Source organism: Hyperolius riggenbachi, chromosome 9 (assembly GCF_040937935.1).
Source record: "Hyperolius riggenbachi isolate aHypRig1 chromosome 9, aHypRig1.pri, whole genome shotgun sequence".
NCBI classification, from domain to species: Eukaryota; Metazoa; Chordata; class Amphibia; order Anura; family Hyperoliidae; genus Hyperolius; species Hyperolius riggenbachi.
In genome coordinates, this window is record NC_090654.1 from 295109164 (window position 1) to 295130029 (window position 20866).

At 45.1% G+C, this 20866-nt stretch overlaps 1 protein-coding gene across 1 annotated transcript in view; it reads left to right on the forward strand.

Moving 5' to 3' along the window:
* AK7 (adenylate kinase 7) overlaps positions 1-20866 on the forward strand; it is a 91474-nt gene that overhangs the window by 21075 nt on the left and 49533 nt on the right. Inside the window, exon 4 of the mRNA XM_068254787.1 lies at positions 5721-5815. Within this exon, the coding sequence (XP_068110888.1) occupies positions 5721-5815 (95 nt within the window). The remainder of the gene's footprint in view (positions 1-5720; positions 5816-20866) is intronic.

Sequence of the window (20866 nt, forward strand, 5' to 3'; positions counted from 1 at the left end):
TGTGAAACGCTACAGAGTTGAACTACTGTTAAGCCAGGTTCAGAGTTTCTTTTGGAAGAAAGTATTACAAGCCATCATCCCTCCCTAATGAAAATTTCTCGCTGGTCTCAGCAGCAGCCATCCTGGAGGACGATGGGAGAAAACCCCAGCTGCTTACCGGTAGCCGTGTTTCGGCGAGTCCTCCAGGATGGCTCCTGAGTTCCCATCCCTATTGTAATATAGTTGCTAAGTTTGATTTATGTTAAAGGTGATATACTCTTAATAACTGAGTTGGTGAGGGAGGAGGAGTCCTTATATAAGGGCGGGGTTCTTTTAAATTGATTACTCTTACAGGTGTTTCCGTTCGGGGAGGGACAAGCAATGTCTCAGCAGCAGCCATCCTGGAGGACTCGCCGAAACACGGCTACCGGTAAGCAGCTGGGACTTTCCTGAGTACGGCGGTACCACATGTGTGACACTTTTTTGCAGCCTAGGTGCGCTAAGGGGCCCAACGTCCTATTCACGGGTCATTTTGAAGCATTTGTTTTCTACTCCTACTCCTCACGGTTTAGGGCCCCTAAAATGCCAGGGCAGTATAGGAACCCCACAAGTGACCCCATTTTAGAAAGAAGACACCCCAAGGTATTCCGTTAGGTGTATGGCGAGTTCATAGAAGATTTTATTTTTTGTCACAAGTTAGTGAAAAATGACACTTTGTGAAAAAAAACCAATAAAAATTAATTTCCGCTAACTTTTGACAAAAAATAAAATCTTCTATGAACTCGTCATACACCTAACAGAATACCTTGGGGTGTCTTTTTTTCTAAAATGGGGTCACTGTGGGGTTCCTATACCGCCCTGGCATTTTACAGGCCCAAAACCGTGAGTAGTCTGGAAACCAAATGTCTCAAAATGACTGTTCAGTGGTATAAGCATCTGCAAATTTTGATGACAGGTGGTCTATGAGGGGGCGAATTTTGTGGAACCGGTCATAAGCAGGGTGGCCTTTTAGATGACAGGTTGTATTGGTCCTGATCTGATGTGCTAGGGGGGTGACAGGAGGTGATTGATGGGTGTCTCAGGGGGTGGTTAGAGGGGAAAATAGATGCAATCAATGCACTGGGGAGGTGATCGGAAGGGGGTCTGAGGGGGATCTGAGGGTTTGGCCGAGTGATCAGGAGCCCACACGGGGCAAATTGGGGCCTGATCTGATGGGTAGGTGTGCTAGGGGGTGACAGGAGGTGATTGATGGGTGTCTCAAGGTGTGATTAGAGGGGGGAATAGATGCAAGCAATGCACTGGCGAGGTGATCAGGGCTGGGGTCTGAGGGCATTCTGAGGGTGTGGGCGGGTGATTGAGTGCCCTAGGGGCAGATAGGGGTCTAATCTGATAGGTAGCAGTGACAGGGGGTGATTGATGGGTAATTAGTGGGTGTTTGAGGGCAATCTGAGCGTGTAGGCGGGCGATTGGGTGCCCGCAAGGGGCAGATTAGGGTCTGATCTGATGGGTAACAGTGACAGGTGGTGATAGGGGGTGATTGATGGGTGATTGATGGGTAATTAGTGGGTGTTTAGAGGAGAGAATAGATGGAAACACTGCGCTTGGATGGTGATCTGATGTCGGATCTGCGGGCGATCTATTGGTGTGGGTGGGTGATCAGTTTGCCCGCAAGGGGCAGGTTAGGGGCTGATTGTTGGGTGGCAGTGACAGAGGGTGATTGATGGGTGATAGGTGATTGGCAGGTGATTGACAGGTGATCAGTGGGTTATTACAGGGAAGGACAGATGTAATTAATGCACTGGCGAATTGATAAGGGGGGGGGGTCTGAGGGCAATCTGAGCGTGTGGGCGGGTGATTGAGTGCCCGCAAGGGGCAGATTAGGGTCTGATCTGATGGGTAACAGTGACAGGTGGTGATAGGGGGTGATTGATGGGTGATTGATGGGTAATTAGTGGGTGTTTAGAGAAGATAACAGATGTAAACGATACATTTGGGAGGTAATCTGACGGCGGGTTTGCGGGCGATCTAATGGTGTGGGTGGGTGATCACATTGCCCGCAAGGGGCAGGTTAGGGGCTGATTGATGGGTGGCAGTGACAGGGGGTGACAGGGGGTGATTGATGGGTGATAGGTGATTGGCAGGTGATTGACAGGTGATCAGTGGGTTATTACAGGGAAGAACAGATGTAATTAATGCACTGGCGAATTGATAAGGGGGGGTCAGAGGGCAATCTGAGCGTGTGGGCAGGTGATTGGGTGCCCGCAAGGGGCAGATTAGGGTCTGATCTGATAGGTAAAAGTGACAGGTGGTGATAGGGGGTGATTGATGGGTGATTGATGGGTAATTAGTGGGTGTTTAGAGGAGAGAATAGATGTAAACAATGGATTTGGGAGGTGATCTGATGTCGGATCTGCGGGCGATCTATTGGTGTGGGGGGGGGGTGATCAGATTGCCCGCAAGGGGCAGGTTAGGGGCTGATTGATGGGTGGCAGTGACAGGGGGTGATTGACGGGTGATTGACGGGTGATTGACGGGTGATTGACGGGTGATTGACGGGTGATTGACGGGTGATTGACGGGTGATTGACGGGTGATTGACGGGTGATTGACAGGTGATTGACAGGTGATCAGGGGGATAGATGCATACAGTAAACAGGGGGGGTGGTCTGGGGGGGGAGGGTCTGGGGAGAATCTGAGGGGTGGGGGGTGATCAGGAGGGGGCAGGGAGCAGGGGGGGGATAAAAAAAAAATAGCGTTGACAAATAGTGACAGGGAGTGATTGATGGGTGATTAGGGGGGTGATTGGGTGCAAACAGGGGTCTGGGGGGTGGGCAGGGGGGGGTCTGATGGGTGCTGTGGGCGATCTGGGGCAGGGGGGGGAGAAATCAGTGTGCTTGGGTGCAGACTAGGGTGGCTGCAGCCTGCCCTGGTGGTCCCTCGGACACTGGGACCACCAGGGCAGGAGGCAGCCTGTATAATACACTTTGTAAACATTACAAAGTGTATTATACACTTTGTATGCGGCGATCGCGGGGTTAACATCCCGCCGGCGCTTCCGTACAGCCGGCGGGATGTTGCGGCGGGCGAGCAGTGACAGGCGCCGGCGGAGGATCGCGTCACGGATGACGCGATCGCTCCGTCCATGCCCTTAGAAGGACCGCCGCCTCTGTGGGTGAGCCGGTCCTTCAGGGCTCCACTTCCCGGCCGCCTCTGTGCGTTAGGCGGTCGGGAAGTGGTTAATAGAAAACTCAGGAGAAAAAGTAAATTGCATAAGGGCCAGTGTTTAGTAATATCTTGCCCCCTCTTGTGGCTAAAGAAAGCAGCGCACTATTGGAAATTCACAGCAACTTATGGGTGGGCATCACCCTCAGCATTGCAGTTTTATAAAGGGTTGGAGACTTAAAGGAGAACTATAAGCCCTTCTCCAAAACAAAAAGTGTTTAACTTACCTGGGGCATGTACCGGTCCCCCGCAGACGCCCTGTCCCTGCGGCGGGGAGCTTCCTGTGCGCAGTACAGGAGCGAGGACTCACGCGGCCCGGGCCGTGCAGGCGCAGTGGCCCACAACATAGAGGGCACGTTCACACTAGGGGCGCTTTCGGTCTTTTTTCAAGCACAGGCGATTTTGAAAATCGCCCACAAAACTCTTGTACAACGAATGTCCATGAGAAGGTTCATATCAGCGCGGTTCGTGTGCTGTGCATTCAGCAAAGCGGTGCCTGTACAATTTTTGGGGCGATTTTGCTATAATGGAAGGTATAGGAAGAGTTCTGAACGCTGACAAAATCGCTTTATGCGGCGGCTGCATTTGCATGTTTTTTAGAATAAATACATTGTATGTATTCTTTTTTGGGTCAAAGCATTCACTTCCTGACTTGCGTCAGTGAGTGAATCTCCTCAAAACCGCTCTGAAAAGCGCTTCGAAAAGTGCTTTTACCAAAAACGCAGCTGGCAGTGGAGCATCGGGAGGGGGGGGGAGGGGAACAAAAGCACACAAAAACTCAAAACGCTGAGGTGGGGGATCAGAGGATCGTTTTGTCCCGGCTTGCACAGGACCTCTGCAGGGGGCTGGTAGAAGCCCCAGGCAAGTGAAACTCTTTGTGTGTGTGTGGGAGGGGCGGGGGGGGGGTCTTGGGCGGGGGTTGTGTCGGTTCTCCTTTAACCGATTTTAGTGTATTTGTTTTATACATTTTTTTTTTGTACTTGGCACTTGCACAAAAAAAATTATATTTGTACACAAAAGAGGATCTCGCTTTGCTCCAGGGCCACACAGGCAATTTGAATCACTCGAGATCCAACGATTTAAAGCATAGCTGAAGTGACACGCAGGACGGCAGAGATGTACTCCCATCCACGGACTACATATCCCAGCATGCATTGCGTCAGGCACATGACTTCACTGGGAACTTGAAATTTCAGCACAGCTGGGGGCTCACCTGGAGAAGATGGTGGAGCCCGTCCAGACAGAGGGGAATCAGAGGAGCAGCTACCCCATAGGTAAGTATTGACGATTACCCCAACCCCCGCCCTCCTAACAGCATGCTCTATTACCAATCTCCCTTATGTGGAGATTAATTTTATATATTTTTAGGTTCAGATGTTCAGTTGCCTTTAAGGCTTAAAGGGAACCTAAACTGAGAAGGATATGGATTTTTCCAGTTGCCTGTCTTCCCTGCTGATCCTGTGTCTCTAATACTTTTAGCCACAGCCCCTGAACAAGCATGCAGATCAGGTGCTCTGACTGAAGTCAGACTGGATTAGCTGCATCAGGCCCGGATTTACCTCACAGAAGCCTTTTAGGCACAGATGTCCTGGCACCCTAGACTCCACCCTCCTCGAAACTGTACCGCAAGAGTGCTGGCTGTCCAGCTGTCACTCCTCCCTTACTTCCTTTGCCCTTCATAGTAAGCTACACATGCTCCTTAGTATTAGGTAGCTGGAAGTACCCTCAGTATTAAGTAGCTAGAGGTGCCCCCTAGTATTACGTAGCTAAAATTACCTCAGTATTAAGTAGCTTGAGGTGCTCCTGACTGAAGGGAGATCTGGTCAGTGGAATTCCATGAGCAGGGTGGGAAGCATTCTATTTACACTCTCATCAGGACTCTGCATAGGGAAGGAGGGGGGAGGCGCTCTGGGAAGGGATTGAGCTGTCTTTCCATCATCAGGCGCCTGTAGGCAGGTGCCTACAGTGCCTTACGGTAAATCCGGCCCTGAGCTGCATGCTTGTTCCAGCTGTGTAATTCAGACACTACTGCAGCCAAAGAGATCAGCAGGACAGCCAGGCAACTGGTATTGTTTAAAAAGAAACATCCATATCCCTCACAGTTTAGGTTCCCTTTTATTTCACTCTGCCAAATGTAATTGCTTTATGCTGCAATATTCAGAGCAATTTTCAGAGGAATGTGTTTTTTCCTGCTGTGGAAGCCCCCTCCTAGGATGACTCTGCACTATCGCTCTGCTGATCGCTGGTGATCAACAAGCGCACCTTAATCGCCCCAAGTGGGGAACCAAGACTTACTCATTATTAACAACTGTTGTAGCGAGAAAACCAAATGCCAATTTACAATGTTTCCCAGTCTGACCAACAGGGGGAGCTCTAAGCAAAAATCACATGATCATTCTTTATTATTTTCCTTATTAAAAAGTATTAATTGTATTTCATCATAGCTGCTTGAAAATCATCATTGCATCATCAGTCTGGCTGTACATTTATTGACCTGACATTTATTACTTCCTCATGTAGCACTTCACACGGAGATCGAAAACTTTGAGAGCCAAAAATTGTTCATATTGATAAGTACAGTGATGACGTGGGCCCGCAGCAAGCCCCTGGACCCGGTACGTGCCATGACTGCCTGCATCTGCTTACTTTCATTCCTGCTCTCTTATGACTGCCTGCATCTGCTTACTTTCATTCCTGCTTTCTTATGACTGCCTGCATCTGCTTACTTTCATTCCTGCTTTCTTATGACTGCCTGCATCTGCTTACTTTCATTCCTGCTTTCTTATGACTGCCTGCATCTGCTTACTTTCATTCCTGCTCTCTTATGACTGCCTGCATCTGCTTACTTTCATTCCTGCTTTCTTATGACTGCCTGCATCTGCTTACTTTCATTCCTGCTTTCTTATGACCGCCTGCATCTGCTTACTTTCATTCCTGCTTTCTTATGACTGTCCGCATCTGCTTACTTTCATTCCTGCTTTCTTATGACTGCCGCATCTGCTTACTTTCATTCCTGCTTTCTTATGACTGCCTGCATCTGCTTACTTTCATTCCTGCTTTCTTATGACTGCCTGATATGCTTACTTTCATTCCTGCTTTCTTATGACTGCATGCATCTGCTTACTTTCATTCCTGCTTTCTTATGACTGCCCGCATCTGCTTACTTTCATTCCTGCTTTCTTATGGCTGCCTGCATCTGCTTACTTTCATTCCTGCTTTCTTATGACTGCCGGCATCTGCTTACTTTCATTCCTGCTTTCTTATGACTGCCTGCACTTACTTACTTTAATTCCTGCTTTCTTATGACTGCCGCATCTGCTTACTTTCATTCCTGCTTTCTTATGACTGCCGCATCTGCTTACTTTCATTCCTGCTTTCTTATGGCTGCCTGCATCTGCTTACTTTCAATCCTGATTTCTTATGACTGCCTGCATCTGCTTACTTTCAATCCTGATTTCTTATGACTGCCTGCATCTGCTTACTTTCATTCCTGCTTTCTTATGACTGCCTGCATCTGTTTACTTTCATTCCTGCTTTCTTATGACTGCCTGCATCTGCTTACTTTCATTCCTGCTTTCTTATGACTGCCTGCATCTGCTTACTTTCATTCCTGCTTTTTTATGACTGCCTGCATCTGCTTACTTTCATTCCTGCTTTCTTATGACTGTCCGCATCTGCTTACTTTCATTCCTGCTTTCTTATGACTGCCGCATCTGCTTACTTTCATTCCTGCTTTCTTATGACTGCCTGATATGCTTACTTTCATTCCTGCTTTCTTATGACTGCATGCATCTGCTTACTTCCATTCCTGCTTTCTTATGACTGCCTGCATCTGCTTACTTTCATTCCTGCTTTCTTATGACTGCCTGCATCTGCTTACTTTCATTCCTGCTTTCTTATGACTGCCTGCATCTGCTTACTTTCATTCCTGCTTTCTTATGACTGCCTGCATCTGCTTAATTTCATTCCTGCTTTCTTATGACTGCCTGCATCTGCTTAATTTCATTCCTGCTTTCTTATGACTGCCTGCATCTGCTTACTTTCATTCCTGCTTTCTTATAACTGCCCGCATCTGCTTACTTTCATTCCTGCTTTCCTATGACTGCCTGCATCTGCTTACTTTCATTCCTGCTTTCTTATGACTGCGGCATCTGCTTACTTTCATTCCAGCTTTCTTATGACTGCCGCATCTGCTTACTTTCATTCCTGCTTTCTTATGACTGCCACATCTGCTTACTTTCATTCCTGCTTTCTTATGACTGCCTGATATGCTTACTTTCATTCCTGCTTTCTTATGACTGCATGCATCTGCTTACTTTCATTCCTGCTTTCTTATGACTGCCTGCATCTGCTTACTTTCGTTCCTGCTTTCTTATGACTGCCTGCATCTGCTTACTTTCATTCCTGCTTTCTTATGACTGCCTGCATCTGCTTACTTTCATTCCTGCTTTCTTATGACTGCCTGCATCTGCTTACTTTCATTCCTGCTTTCTTATGACTGCCTGCATCTGCTTACTTTCATTCCTGCTTTCTTATGACTGCCTGCATCTGCTTAATTTCATTCCTGCTTTCTTATGACTGCCCGCATCTGCTTACTTTCATTCCTGCTTTCTTATAACTGCCCGCACCTGCTTACTTTCATTCCTGCTTTCTTATGGCTGCCTGCATCTGCTTACTTTCAGCTCTGCTTTCTTATGACTGCCACATCTGCTTACTTTCATTCCTGCTTTCTTATGACTGCCTGCATCTGCTTACTTTCTGCTCTGCTTTCTTATGACTGCCTGCATCTGCTTACTTTCATTTCTGCTTTCTTATGAGTGCCTGCATCTGATTACTTTCATTCCTGCTTTCTTATGACTGCCTGCATCTGCTTACTTTCATACCTGATTTCTTATGACTGCCTGCATCTGCTTACTTTCATTCCTGCTTTCTTATGACTGCCACATCTGCTTACTTTCATTCCTGCTTTCTTATGACTGCCGGCATCTGCTTACTTTCATTCCTGCTTTCTTATGACTGTCCGCATCTGCTTACTTTCATTCCTGCTTTCTTATGACTGCCGCATCTGCTTACTTTCATTCCTGCTTTCTTATGAGTGCCGGCATCTGCTTACTTTCATTCCTGCTTTCTTATGACTGCCTGCATCTGCTTACTTTCATTCCTGCTTTCTTATGACTGTCCGCATCTGCTTACTTTCATTCCTGCTTTCTTATGACTGCCGCATCTGCTTACTTTCATTCCTGCTTTCTTATGACTGCCCGATATGCTTATTTTCATTCCTGCTTTCTTATGACTGCATGCATCTGCTTACTTTCATTCCTGCTTTCTTATGACTGCCTGCATCTGCTTACTTTCATTCCTGCTTTCTTATGACTGCCTGCATCTGCTTACTTTCATTCCTGCTTTCTTATGACTGCCTGCATCTGCTTAATTTCATTCCTGCTTTCTTATGACTGCCCGCATCTGCTTACTTTCATTCCTGCTTTCTTATAACTGCCCGCATCTGCTTACTTTCATTCCTTCTTTCTTATGACTGCCACATCTGCTTACTTTCATTCCTGCTTTCTTATGGCTGCCTGCATCTGCTTACTTTCAGCTCTGCTTTCTTATGACTGCCACATCTGCTTACTTTCATTCCTGCTTTCTTATGACTGCCTGCATCTGCTTACTTTCTGCTCTGCTTTCTTATGACTGCCTGCATCTGCTTACTTTCATTCCTGCTTTCTTATGAGTGCCTGCATCTGCTTACTTTCATTCCTGCTTTCTTATGACTGCCTGCATCTGCTTACTTTCATTCCTGATTTCTTATGACTGCCTGCATCTGCTTACTTTCATTCCTGCTTTCTTATGACTGCCACATCTGCTTACTTTCATTCCTGCTTTCTTATGACTGCCTGCATCTGCTTACTTTCATTCCTGCTTTCTTATGAATCCCTGCATCTGCTTACTTTCATTCCTGCTTTCTTATGACTGCCGGCATCTGCTTACTTTCATTCCTGCTTTCTTATGACTGTCCGCATCTGCTTACTTTCATTCCTGCTTTCTTATGACTGCCGCATCTGCTTACTTTCATTCCTGCTTTCTTATGAGTGCCGGCATCTGCTTACTTTCATTCCTGCTTTCTTATGACTGCCTGCATCTGTTTACTTTCATTCCTGCTTTGTTATGACTGCCTGCATCTGCTTACCTTCAGCTCTGCTTTCTTGTGACTGCCTGCATCTGCTTACTTTCATTCATGCTTTCTTATGACTGCCTGCATCTGCTTACTTTCATTCATTTTTTCTTATGACTGCCTGCATCTGCTTACTTTCATTCCTGCTTTCTTATGACTGCCGCATCTGCTTACTTTCATTTCTGCTTTCTTATGACTGCCGCATCTGCTTACTTTCATTCCTGCTTTCTTATGACTGCCTGCATCTGCTTACTTTCATTCCAGTTTCTTATGACTGTCCGCATCTGCTTACTTTCATTCCTGCTTTCTTATGACTGCCCGCATCTGCTTACCTTCAGCGCTGCTTTCTTATGACTGCCTGCATCTGTTTACTTTCATTCCTGCTTTCTTATGACTGCCTGCATCTGCTTACTTTCATTCCTGCTTTCTTATGACTGCCTGCATCTGCTTACTTTCATTCCTGCTTTCTTATGACTGCTGCATCTGCTTACCTTCAGCTCTGCTTTCTTATGACTGCATGCATCTGTTTACTTTCATTCCTGCTTTCTTATGACTGCCTGCATCTACTTACTTTCATTCTGCTTTGTTATGACTGCCTGCATCTGCTTACCTTCAGCTCTTCTTTCTTATGACTGCCTGCATCTGATTACTTTCATTCCTGCTTTCTTATGACTGCCTGCATCTGATTACTTTCATTCCTGCTTTCTTATGACTGCCTGCATCTGCTTACTTTCATTCCTGCTTTTTTATGACTGCCTGCATCTGCATACTTTCATTCCTGCTTTCTTATGACTGCCTGCATCTGCTTACTTTCATTCCTGCTTTCTTATGACTGCCTGCATCTGCTTACTTTCATTCCTGATTTCTTATGACTGCCTGCATCTGCTTACTTTCATTCCTGCTTTCTTATGACTGCCACATCTGCTTACTTTCATTCCTGCTTTCTTATGACTGCCTGCATCTGCTTACTTTCATTCCTGCTTTCTTATGAATCCCTGCATCTGCTTACTTTCATTCCTGCTTTCTTATGACTGCCGGCATCTGCTTACTTTCATTCCTGCTTTCTTATAACTGTCCGCATCTGCTTAATTTCATTCCTGCTTTCTTATGACTGCCGCATCTGCTTACTTTCATTCCTGCTTTCTTATGAGTGCCGGCATCTGCTTACTTTCATTCCTGCTTTCTTATGACTGCCTGCATCTGTTTACTTTCATTCCTGCTTTGTTATGACTGCCTGCATCTGCTTACCTTCAGCTCTGCTTTCTTGTGACTGCCTGCATCTGCTTACTTTCATTCCTGCTTTCTTATGACTGCCTGCATCTGCTTACTTTCATTCATTCTTTCTTAGGACTGCCTGCATCTGCTTACTTTCATTCCTGCTTTCTTATGACTGCCGCATCTGCTTACTTTCATTTCTGCTTTCTTATGACTGCCGCATCTGCTTACTTTCATTCCTGCTTTCTTATGACTGCCTGCATCTGCTTACTTTCATTCCAGTTTCTTATGACTGTCCGCATCTGCTTACTTTCATTCCTGCTTTCTTATGACTGCCGCATCTGCTTACTTTCATTCCTGCTTTCTTATGACTGCCTGCATCTGCTTACTTTCATTCCTGCTTTCTTATGACTGCCTGATATGCTTACTTTCATTCCTGCTTTCTTATGACTGCATGCATCTGCTTACTTTCATTCCTGCTTTCTTATGACTGCCCGCATCTGCTTACTTTCATTCCTGCTTTCTTATGACTGCGGCATCTGCTTACTTTCATTCCAGCTTTCTTATGACTGCCGCATCTGCTTACTTTCATTCCTGCTTTCTTATGACTGCCTGATATGCTTACTTTCATTCCTGCTTTCTTATGACTGCATGCATCTGCTTACTTTCATTCCTGCTTTCTTATGACTGCCCGCATCTGCTTACTTTCATTCCTGCTTTCTTATGGCTGCCTGCATCTGCTTACTTTCATTCCTGCTTTCTTATGACTGCCGGCATCTGCTTACTTTCATTCCTGCTTTCTTATGACTGCCTGCACTTACTTACTTTAATTCCTGCTTTCTTATGACTGCCGCATCTGCTTACTTTCATTCCTGCTTTCTTATGACTGCCGCATCTGCTTACTTTCATTCCTGCTTTCTTATGGCTGCCTGCATCTGCTTACTTTCAATCCTGATTTCTTATGACTGCCTGCATCTGCTTACTTTCAATCCTGATTTCTTATGACTGCCTGCATCTGCTTACTTTCATTCCTGCTTTCTTATGACTGCCTGCATCTGTTTACTTTCATTCCTGCTTTCTTATGACTGCCTGCATCTGCTTACTTTCATTCCTGCTTTCTTATGACTGCCTGCATCTGCTTACTTTCATTCCTGCTTTTTTATGACTGCCTGCATCTGCTTACTTTCATTCCTGCTTTCTTATGACTGTCCGCATCTGCTTACTTTCATTCCTGCTTTCTTATGACTGCCGCATCTGCTTACTTTCATTCCTGCTTTCTTATGACTGCCTGATATGCTTACTTTCATTCCTGCTTTCTTATGACTGCATGCATCTGCTTACTTCCATTCCTGCTTTCTTATGACTGCCTGCATCTGCTTACTTTCATTCCTGCTTTCTTATGACTGCCTGCATCTGCTTACTTTCATTCCTGCTTTCTTATGACTGCCTGCATCTGCTTACTTTCATTCCTGCTTTCTTATGACTGCCTGCATCTGCTTAATTTCATTCCTGCTTTCTTATGACTGCCTGCATCTGCTTAATTTCATTCCTGCTTTCTTATGACTGCCTGCATCTGCTTACTTTCATTCCTGCTTTCTTATAACTGCCCGCATCTGCTTACTTTCATTCCTGCTTTCCTATGACTGCCTGCATCTGCTTACTTTCATTCCTGCTTTCTTATGACTGCGGCATCTGCTTACTTTCATTCCAGCTTTCTTATGACTGCCGCATCTGCTTACTTTCATTCCTGCTTTCTTATGACTGCCACATCTGCTTACTTTCATTCCTGCTTTCTTATGACTGCCTGATATGCTTACTTTCATTCCTGCTTTCTTATGACTGCATGCATCTGCTTACTTTCATTCCTGCTTTCTTATGACTGCCTGCATCTGCTTACTTTCGTTCCTGCTTTCTTATGACTGCCTGCATCTGCTTACTTTCATTCCTGCTTTCTTATGACTGCCTGCATCTGCTTACTTTCATTCCTGCTTTCTTATGACTGCCTGCATCTGCTTACTTTCATTCCTGCTTTCTTATGACTGCCTGCATCTGCTTACTTTCATTCCTGCTTTCTTATGACTGCCTGCATCTGCTTAATTTCATTCCTGCTTTCTTATGACTGCCCGCATCTGCTTACTTTCATTCCTGCTTTCTTATAACTGCCCGCACCTGCTTACTTTCATTCCTGCTTTCTTATGGCTGCCTGCATCTGCTTACTTTCAGCTCTGCTTTCTTATGACTGCCACATCTGCTTACTTTCATTCCTGCTTTCTTATGACTGCCTGCATCTGCTTACTTTCTGCTCTGCTTTCTTATGACTGCCTGCATCTGCTTACTTTCATTTCTGCTTTCTTATGAGTGCCTGCATCTGATTACTTTCATTCCTGCTTTCTTATGACTGCCTGCATCTGCTTACTTTCATACCTGATTTCTTATGACTGCCTGCATCTGCTTACTTTCATTCCTGCTTTCTTATGACTGCCACATCTGCTTACTTTCATTCCTGCTTTCTTATGACTGCCGGCATCTGCTTACTTTCATTCCTGCTTTCTTATGACTGTCCGCATCTGCTTACTTTCATTCCTGCTTTCTTATGACTGCCGCATCTGCTTACTTTCATTCCTGCTTTCTTATGAGTGCCGGCATCTGCTTACTTTCATTCCTGCTTTCTTATGACTGCCTGCATCTGCTTACTTTCATTCCTGCTTTCTTATGACTGTCCGCATCTGCTTACTTTCATTCCTGCTTTCTTATGACTGCCGCATCTGCTTACTTTCATTCCTGCTTTCTTATGACTGCCCGATATGCTTATTTTCATTCCTGCTTTCTTATGACTGCATGCATCTGCTTACTTTCATTCCTGCTTTCTTATGACTGCCTGCATCTGCTTACTTTCATTCCTGCTTTCTTATGACTGCCTGCATCTGCTTACTTTCATTCCTGCTTTCTTATGACTGCCTGCATCTGCTTAATTTCATTCCTGCTTTCTTATGACTGCCCGCATCTGCTTACTTTCATTCCTGCTTTCTTATAACTGCCCGCATCTGCTTACTTTCATTCCTTCTTTCTTATGACTGCCACATCTGCTTACTTTCATTCCTGCTTTCTTATGGCTGCCTGCATCTGCTTACTTTCAGCTCTGCTTTCTTATGACTGCCACATCTGCTTACTTTCATTCCTGCTTTCTTATGACTGCCTGCATCTGCTTACTTTCTGCTCTGCTTTCTTATGACTGCCTGCATCTGCTTACTTTCATTCCTGCTTTCTTATGAGTGCCTGCATCTGCTTACTTTCATTCCTGCTTTCTTATGACTGCCTGCATCTGCTTACTTTCATTCCTGATTTCTTATGACTGCCTGCATCTGCTTACTTTCATTCCTGCTTTCTTATGACTGCCACATCTGCTTACTTTCATTCCTGCTTTCTTATGACTGCCTGCATCTGCTTACTTTCATTCCTGCTTTCTTATGAATCCCTGCATCTGCTTACTTTCATTCCTGCTTTCTTATGACTGCCGGCATCTGCTTACTTTCATTCCTGCTTTCTTATGACTGTCCGCATCTGCTTACTTTCATTCCTGCTTTCTTATGACTGCCGCATCTGCTTACTTTCATTCCTGCTTTCTTATGAGTGCCGGCATCTGCTTACTTTCATTCCTGCTTTCTTATGACTGCCTGCATCTGTTTACTTTCATTCCTGCTTTGTTATGACTGCCTGCATCTGCTTACCTTCAGCTCTGCTTTCTTGTGACTGCCTGCATCTGCTTACTTTCATTCATGCTTTCTTATGACTGCCTGCATCTGCTTACTTTCATTCATTTTTTCTTATGACTGCCTGCATCTGCTTACTTTCATTCCTGCTTTCTTATGACTGCCGCATCTGCTTACTTTCATTTCTGCTTTCTTATGACTGCCGCATCTGCTTACTTTCATTCCTGCTTTCTTATGACTGCCTGCATCTGCTTACTTTCATTCCAGTTTCTTATGACTGTCCGCATCTGCTTACTTTCATTCCTGCTTTCTTATGACTGCCCGCATCTGCTTACCTTCAGCGCTGCTTTCTTATGACTGCCTGCATCTGTTTACTTTCATTCCTGCTTTCTTATGACTGCCTGCATCTGCTTACTTTCATTCCTGCTTTCTTATGACTGCCTGCATCTGCTTACTTTCATTCCTGCTTTCTTATGACTGCTGCATCTGCTTACCTTCAGCTCTGCTTTCTTATGACTGCATGCATCTGTTTACTTTCATTCCTGCTTTCTTATGACTGCCTGCATCTACTTACTTTCATTCTGCTTTGTTATGACTGCCTGCATCTGCTTACCTTCAGCTCTTCTTTCTTATGACTGCCTGCATCTGATTACTTTCATTCCTGCTTTCTTATGACTGCCTGCATCTGATTACTTTCATTCCTGCTTTCTTATGACTGCCTGCATCTGCTTACTTTCATTCCTGCTTTTTTATGACTGCCTGCATCTGCATACTTTCATTCCTGCTTTCTTATGACTGCCTGCATCTGCTTACTTTCATTCCTGCTTTCTTATGACTGCCTGCATCTGCTTACTTTCATTCCTGATTTCTTATGACTGCCTGCATCTGCTTACTTTCATTCCTGCTTTCTTATGACTGCCACATCTGCTTACTTTCATTCCTGCTTTCTTATGACTGCCTGCATCTGCTTACTTTCATTCCTGCTTTCTTATGAATCCCTGCATCTGCTTACTTTCATTCCTGCTTTCTTATGACTGCCGGCATCTGCTTACTTTCATTCCTGCTTTCTTATAACTGTCCGCATCTGCTTAATTTCATTCCTGCTTTCTTATGACTGCCGCATCTGCTTACTTTCATTCCTGCTTTCTTATGAGTGCCGGCATCTGCTTACTTTCATTCCTGCTTTCTTATGACTGCCTGCATCTGTTTACTTTCATTCCTGCTTTGTTATGACTGCCTGCATCTGCTTACCTTCAGCTCTGCTTTCTTGTGACTGCCTGCATCTGCTTACTTTCATTCCTGCTTTCTTATGACTGCCTGCATCTGCTTACTTTCATTCATTCTTTCTTAGGACTGCCTGCATCTGCTTACTTTCATTCCTGCTTTCTTATGACTGCCGCATCTGCTTACTTTCATTTCTGCTTTCTTATGACTGCCGCATCTGCTTACTTTCATTCCTGCTTTCTTATGACTGCCTGCATCTGCTTACTTTCATTCCAGTTTCTTATGACTGTCCGCATCTGCTTACTTTCATTCCTGCTTTCTTATGACTGCCCGCATCTGCTTACCTTCAGCGCTGCTTTCTTATGACTGCCTGCATCTGTTTACTTTCATTCCTGCTTTCTTATGACTGCCTGCATCTGCTTACTTTCATTCCTGCTTTCTTATGACTGCCTGCATCTGCTTACTTTCATTCCTGCTTTCTTATGACTGCTGCATCTGCTTACCTTCAGCTCTGCTTTCTTATGACTGCATGCATCTGTTTACTTTCATTCCTGCTTTCTTATGACTGCCTGCATCTACTTACTTTCATTCTGCTTTGTTATGACTGCCTGCATCTGCTTACCTTCAGCTCTTCTTTCTTATGACTGCCTGCATCTGCTTACTTTCATTCCTGCTTTCTTATGACTGCCTGCATCTGCTTACTTTCATTCCTGCTTTCTTATGACTGCCACATCTGCTTACTTTCATTCCTGCTTTCTTATGACTGCCGCATCTGCTTACTTTCATTCCTGCTTTCTTATGACTGCCTGCATCTGCTTACTTTCAGCTCTGCTTTCTTATGACTGCCTGCATCTGCTTACTTTCATTCCTGCTTTCTTATGACTGCCTGCATCTGCTTACCTTCAGCTCTGCTTTCTTTTGACTGCCGCATCTGCTTACTTTCATTCCTGCTTTCTTATGAATGCCTGCATCTATTTACTTTCATTCCTGCTTTCTTATGACTGCTGGCATCTGCTTACTTTCATTCCTGCTTTCTTATGACTGCCTGCATCTATTTACTTTCATTCCTGCTTTCTTATGACTGCTTGCATCTGCTTACTTTCATTCCTGCTTTCTTATGACTGCCTGCATCTGTTTACTTTCATTCCAGCTTTCTTATGACTGCCTGCATCTGCTTACTTTCATTCCTGCTTTCTTATGAGTGCCTGCATCTGCTTACTTTCATTCATTCTTTCTTAGGACTGCCTGCATCTGCTTACTTTCATTCCTGCTTTCTTATGACTGCCGCATCTGCTTACTTTCATTTCTGCTTTCTTATGACTGCCGCATCTGCTTACTTTCATTCCTGCTTTCTTATGACTGCCTGCATCTGCTTACTTTCATTCCAGTTTCTTATGACTGTCCGCATCTGCTTACTTTCATTCCTGCTTTCTTATGACTGCCCGCATCTGCTTACCTTCAGCGCTGCTTTCTTATGACTGCCTGCATCTGCTTACTTTCATTCCTGCTTTCTTATGACTGCCTGCATCTGCTTACTTTCATTCCTGCTTTCTTATGACTGCCTGCATCTGCTTACTTTCATTCCAGTTTCTTATGACTGTCCGCATCTGCTTACTTTCATTCCTGCTTTCTTATGACTGCCGCATCTGCTTACTTTCATTTCTGCTTTCTTATGACTGCCGCATCTGCTTACTTTCATTCCTGCTTTCTTATGACTGCCTGCATCTGCTTACTTTCATTCCTGCTTTCTTATGACTGCCCGCATCTGCTTACCTTCAGCGCTGCTTTCTTATGACTGCCTGCATCTGCTTACTTTCATTCCTGCTTTCTTATGACTGCCTGCATCTGCTTACTTTCATTCCTGCTTTCTTATGACTGCCTGCATCTGCTTACTTTCATTCCAGTTTCTTATGACTGTCCGCATCTGCTTACTTTCATTCCTGCTTTCTTATGACTGCCGCATCTGCTTACTTTCATTCCTGCTTTCTTATGACTGCCTGCATCTGCTTACTTTCATTCCAGTTTCTTATGACTGTCCGCATCTGCTTACTTTCATTCCTGCTTTCTTATGACTGCCCGCATCTGCTTACCTTCAGCGCTGCTTTCTTATGACTGCCTGCATCTGTTTACTTTCATTCCTGCTTTCTTATGACTGCCTGCATCTGCTTACTTTCATTCCTGCTTTCTTATGACTGCCTGCATCTGCTTACTTTCATTCCTGCTTTCTTATGACTGCTGCATCTGCTTACCTTCAGCTCTGCTTTCTTATGACTGCATGCATCTGTTTACTTTCATTCCTGCTTTCTTATGACTGCCTGCATCTACTTACTTTCATTCTGCTTTGTTATGACTGCCTGCATCTGCTTACCTTCAGCTCTTCTTTCTTATGACTGCCTGCATCTGCTTACTTTCATTCCTGCTTTCTTATGACTGCCTGCATCTGCTTACTTTCATTCCTGCTTTCTTATGACTGCCACATCTGCTTACTTTCATTCCTGCTTTCTTATGACTGCCGCATCTGCTTACTTTCATTCCTGCTTTCTTATGACTGCCTGCATCTGCTTACTTTCAGCTCTGCTTTCTTATGACTGCCTGCATCTGCTTACTTTCATTCCTGCTTTCTTATGACTGCCTGCATCTGCTTACCTTCAGCTCTGCTTTCTTTTGACTGCCGCATCTGCTTACTTTCATTCCTGCTTTCTTATGAATGCCTGCATCTATTTACTTTCATTCCTGCTTTCTTATGACTGCTGGCATCTGCTTACTTTCATTCCTGCTTTCTTATGACTGCCTGCATCTATTTACTTTCATTCCTGCTTTCTTATGACTGCTTGCATCTGCTTACTTTCATTCCTGCTTTCTTATGACTGCCTGCATCTGTTTACTTTCATTCCAGCTTTCTTATGACTGCCTGCATCTGCTTACTTTCATTCCTGCTTTCTTATGAGTGCCTGCATCTGCTTACTTTCATTCCTGCTTTCTTATGACTGCCTGCATCTGCTTACTTTCATTCCTGCTTTCTTATGACTGCCTGCATCTGCTTACTTTCATTCCTGCTTTCTTATGAGTGCCTGCATCTGCTTACTTTCATTCCTGCTTTCTTATGACTGCTGCATCTGCTTACTTTCATTCCAGCTTTCTTATGACTGCCGCATCTGCTTACTTTCATTCCTGCTTTCTTATGGCTGCCACATCTGCTTACTTTCATTCCTGCTTTCTTATGGCTGCCTGCATCTGCTTACTTTCAGCTCTGCTTTCTTATGACTGCCTGCATCTGTTTACTTTCATTCCTGCTTTCTTATGACTGCCCGCATCTGCTTACTTTCAGCTCTGCTTTCTTATGACTTTCGCATCTGCTTACTTTCATTCCTGCTTTCTTATGACTGCCGCATCTGCTTACCTTCAGCTCTTCTTTCTTATGACTGCCGCATCTGCTTACTTTCTGCTCTGCTTTCTTATGACTGCCTGCATCTGCTTACTTTCTGCTCTGCTGTCTTATGACTGCCGCATCTGCTTACCTTCAGCTCTTCTTTCTTACGACTGCCGCATCTGCTTACTTTCTGCTCTGCTTTCTTATGACTGCCTGCATCTGCTTACTTTCTGCTCTGCTTTCTTATGACTGCCGCATCTGCTTACTTTCTGCTCTGCTTTCTTATGACTACCTGCATCTGCTTACTTTCTGCTCTGCTTTCTTATGACTACCTGCATCTGCTTACTTTCTGCTCTGCTTTCTTATGACTACCTGCATCTGCTTACTTTCTGCTCTGCTTTCTTATGACTGCCTGCATCTGCTTACTTTCTGCTCTGCTGTCTTATGACTGCCGCATCTGCTTACCTTCAGCTCTTCTTTCTTACGACTGCCACATCTGCTTACTTTCTGCTCTGCTTTCTTATGACTGCCTGCATCTGCTTACTTTCTGCTCTGCTTTCTTATGACTGCCGCATCTGCTTACTTTCTGCTCTGCTTTCTTATGACTGCCGCATCTGCTTACTTTCTGCTCTGCTTTCTTATGACTACCTGCATCTGCTTACTTTCTGCTCTGCTTTCTTATGACTGCCTGCATCTGCTTACTTTCTGCTCTGCTTTCTTATGACTGCCTGCATCTGCTTACTTTCAGTAGTAGGAAAATGTTTACACTGCTACTTGGACATTATTTGTACATTGTCATTGTAGAGCACTTAGGTATTGATAGTTTCCATTAACACTAACTCTCCTATATATGCCTAACCCCAGCCACCCCACACAGACTCCTAACACTAATCCTCCCCAATCTATACCTAACACTAATGGGTGCCGCCATACCCATCCATGTAGTGAAATGTTGCTAATAGCGGGTGTAACAGTAAAGTTGGGCCCCGGACTCGCCTGACAAAATAGCAGGTACCGGGACCGCCCACTATAGAAAACTGCAGCTATAAATAGCAGGTGCCGGTACCGCCCACTATAGAAAACTGCAGCTATCAATAGCAGGTGCCGTGGCGTCCGCTAATTTTATATGTATAGTCACAGTTTCTATAGTGTGCAGTCCCATGGCCTCAGGCCCAGATTTACATCACAGGCACAGGTTTTCTGGCACCCTAGACTCCGCCCACCATGAACCTACAAACCCCCGCCAAATCGCACTATAATTGTGCTGTCTGGTCCAGCTTTCACCTTCTCCCTACTTCCCCTTCCCGGCCTAGGTAGCCACAGGTGCCCCTTAGTATTAGGTAACAAGAAGTACCCTCAATATTAAGTAGCTTGAGTTACCTCCAAGTATTAGGTAGCTAAAGATGCCCCGACTGAAGGGAGATCTGGTCAGTGGAATGTAGAGAGCTGGGGGAGTAACCTCTTATTTACGCTCTGCTCGAGACTCTGCATAGGGAAGGGGGGAGGCTCTGGGGGAGGGGAGCCGCCGTTCCATAAATCCGCCCCTGCATGGCCTGCAATTTTATCGAGCGACTCCCAAGTATATCAGTGCGCACTGCGCCCATATTTATGTGACCCCTCACAGCAGCTCCTGTCACCTCAGATCACAGATGTGAGGTAACACAGAACAGCAGTGAGAGAGGCACACCCCTCACAGCAGCTCCTGTCACCTCAGAACACAGATGTGAGGTAACACAGAACAGCAGTGAGAGAGGGAGAGGCCACACCCCTCACAGCAGCTCCTGTCACCTCAGAACACAGATGTAAGGTAACACAGAACAGCAGTGAGAGAGGCACACCCCTCACAGCAGCTCCTGTCACCTCAGATCACAGATGTGAGGTAACACAGAACAGTGAGAGAGGGAGAGGCCACACCCCTCACAGCAGCTCCTGCCACCTCAGAACACAGATGTGAGGTAACACAGAACAGCAGTGA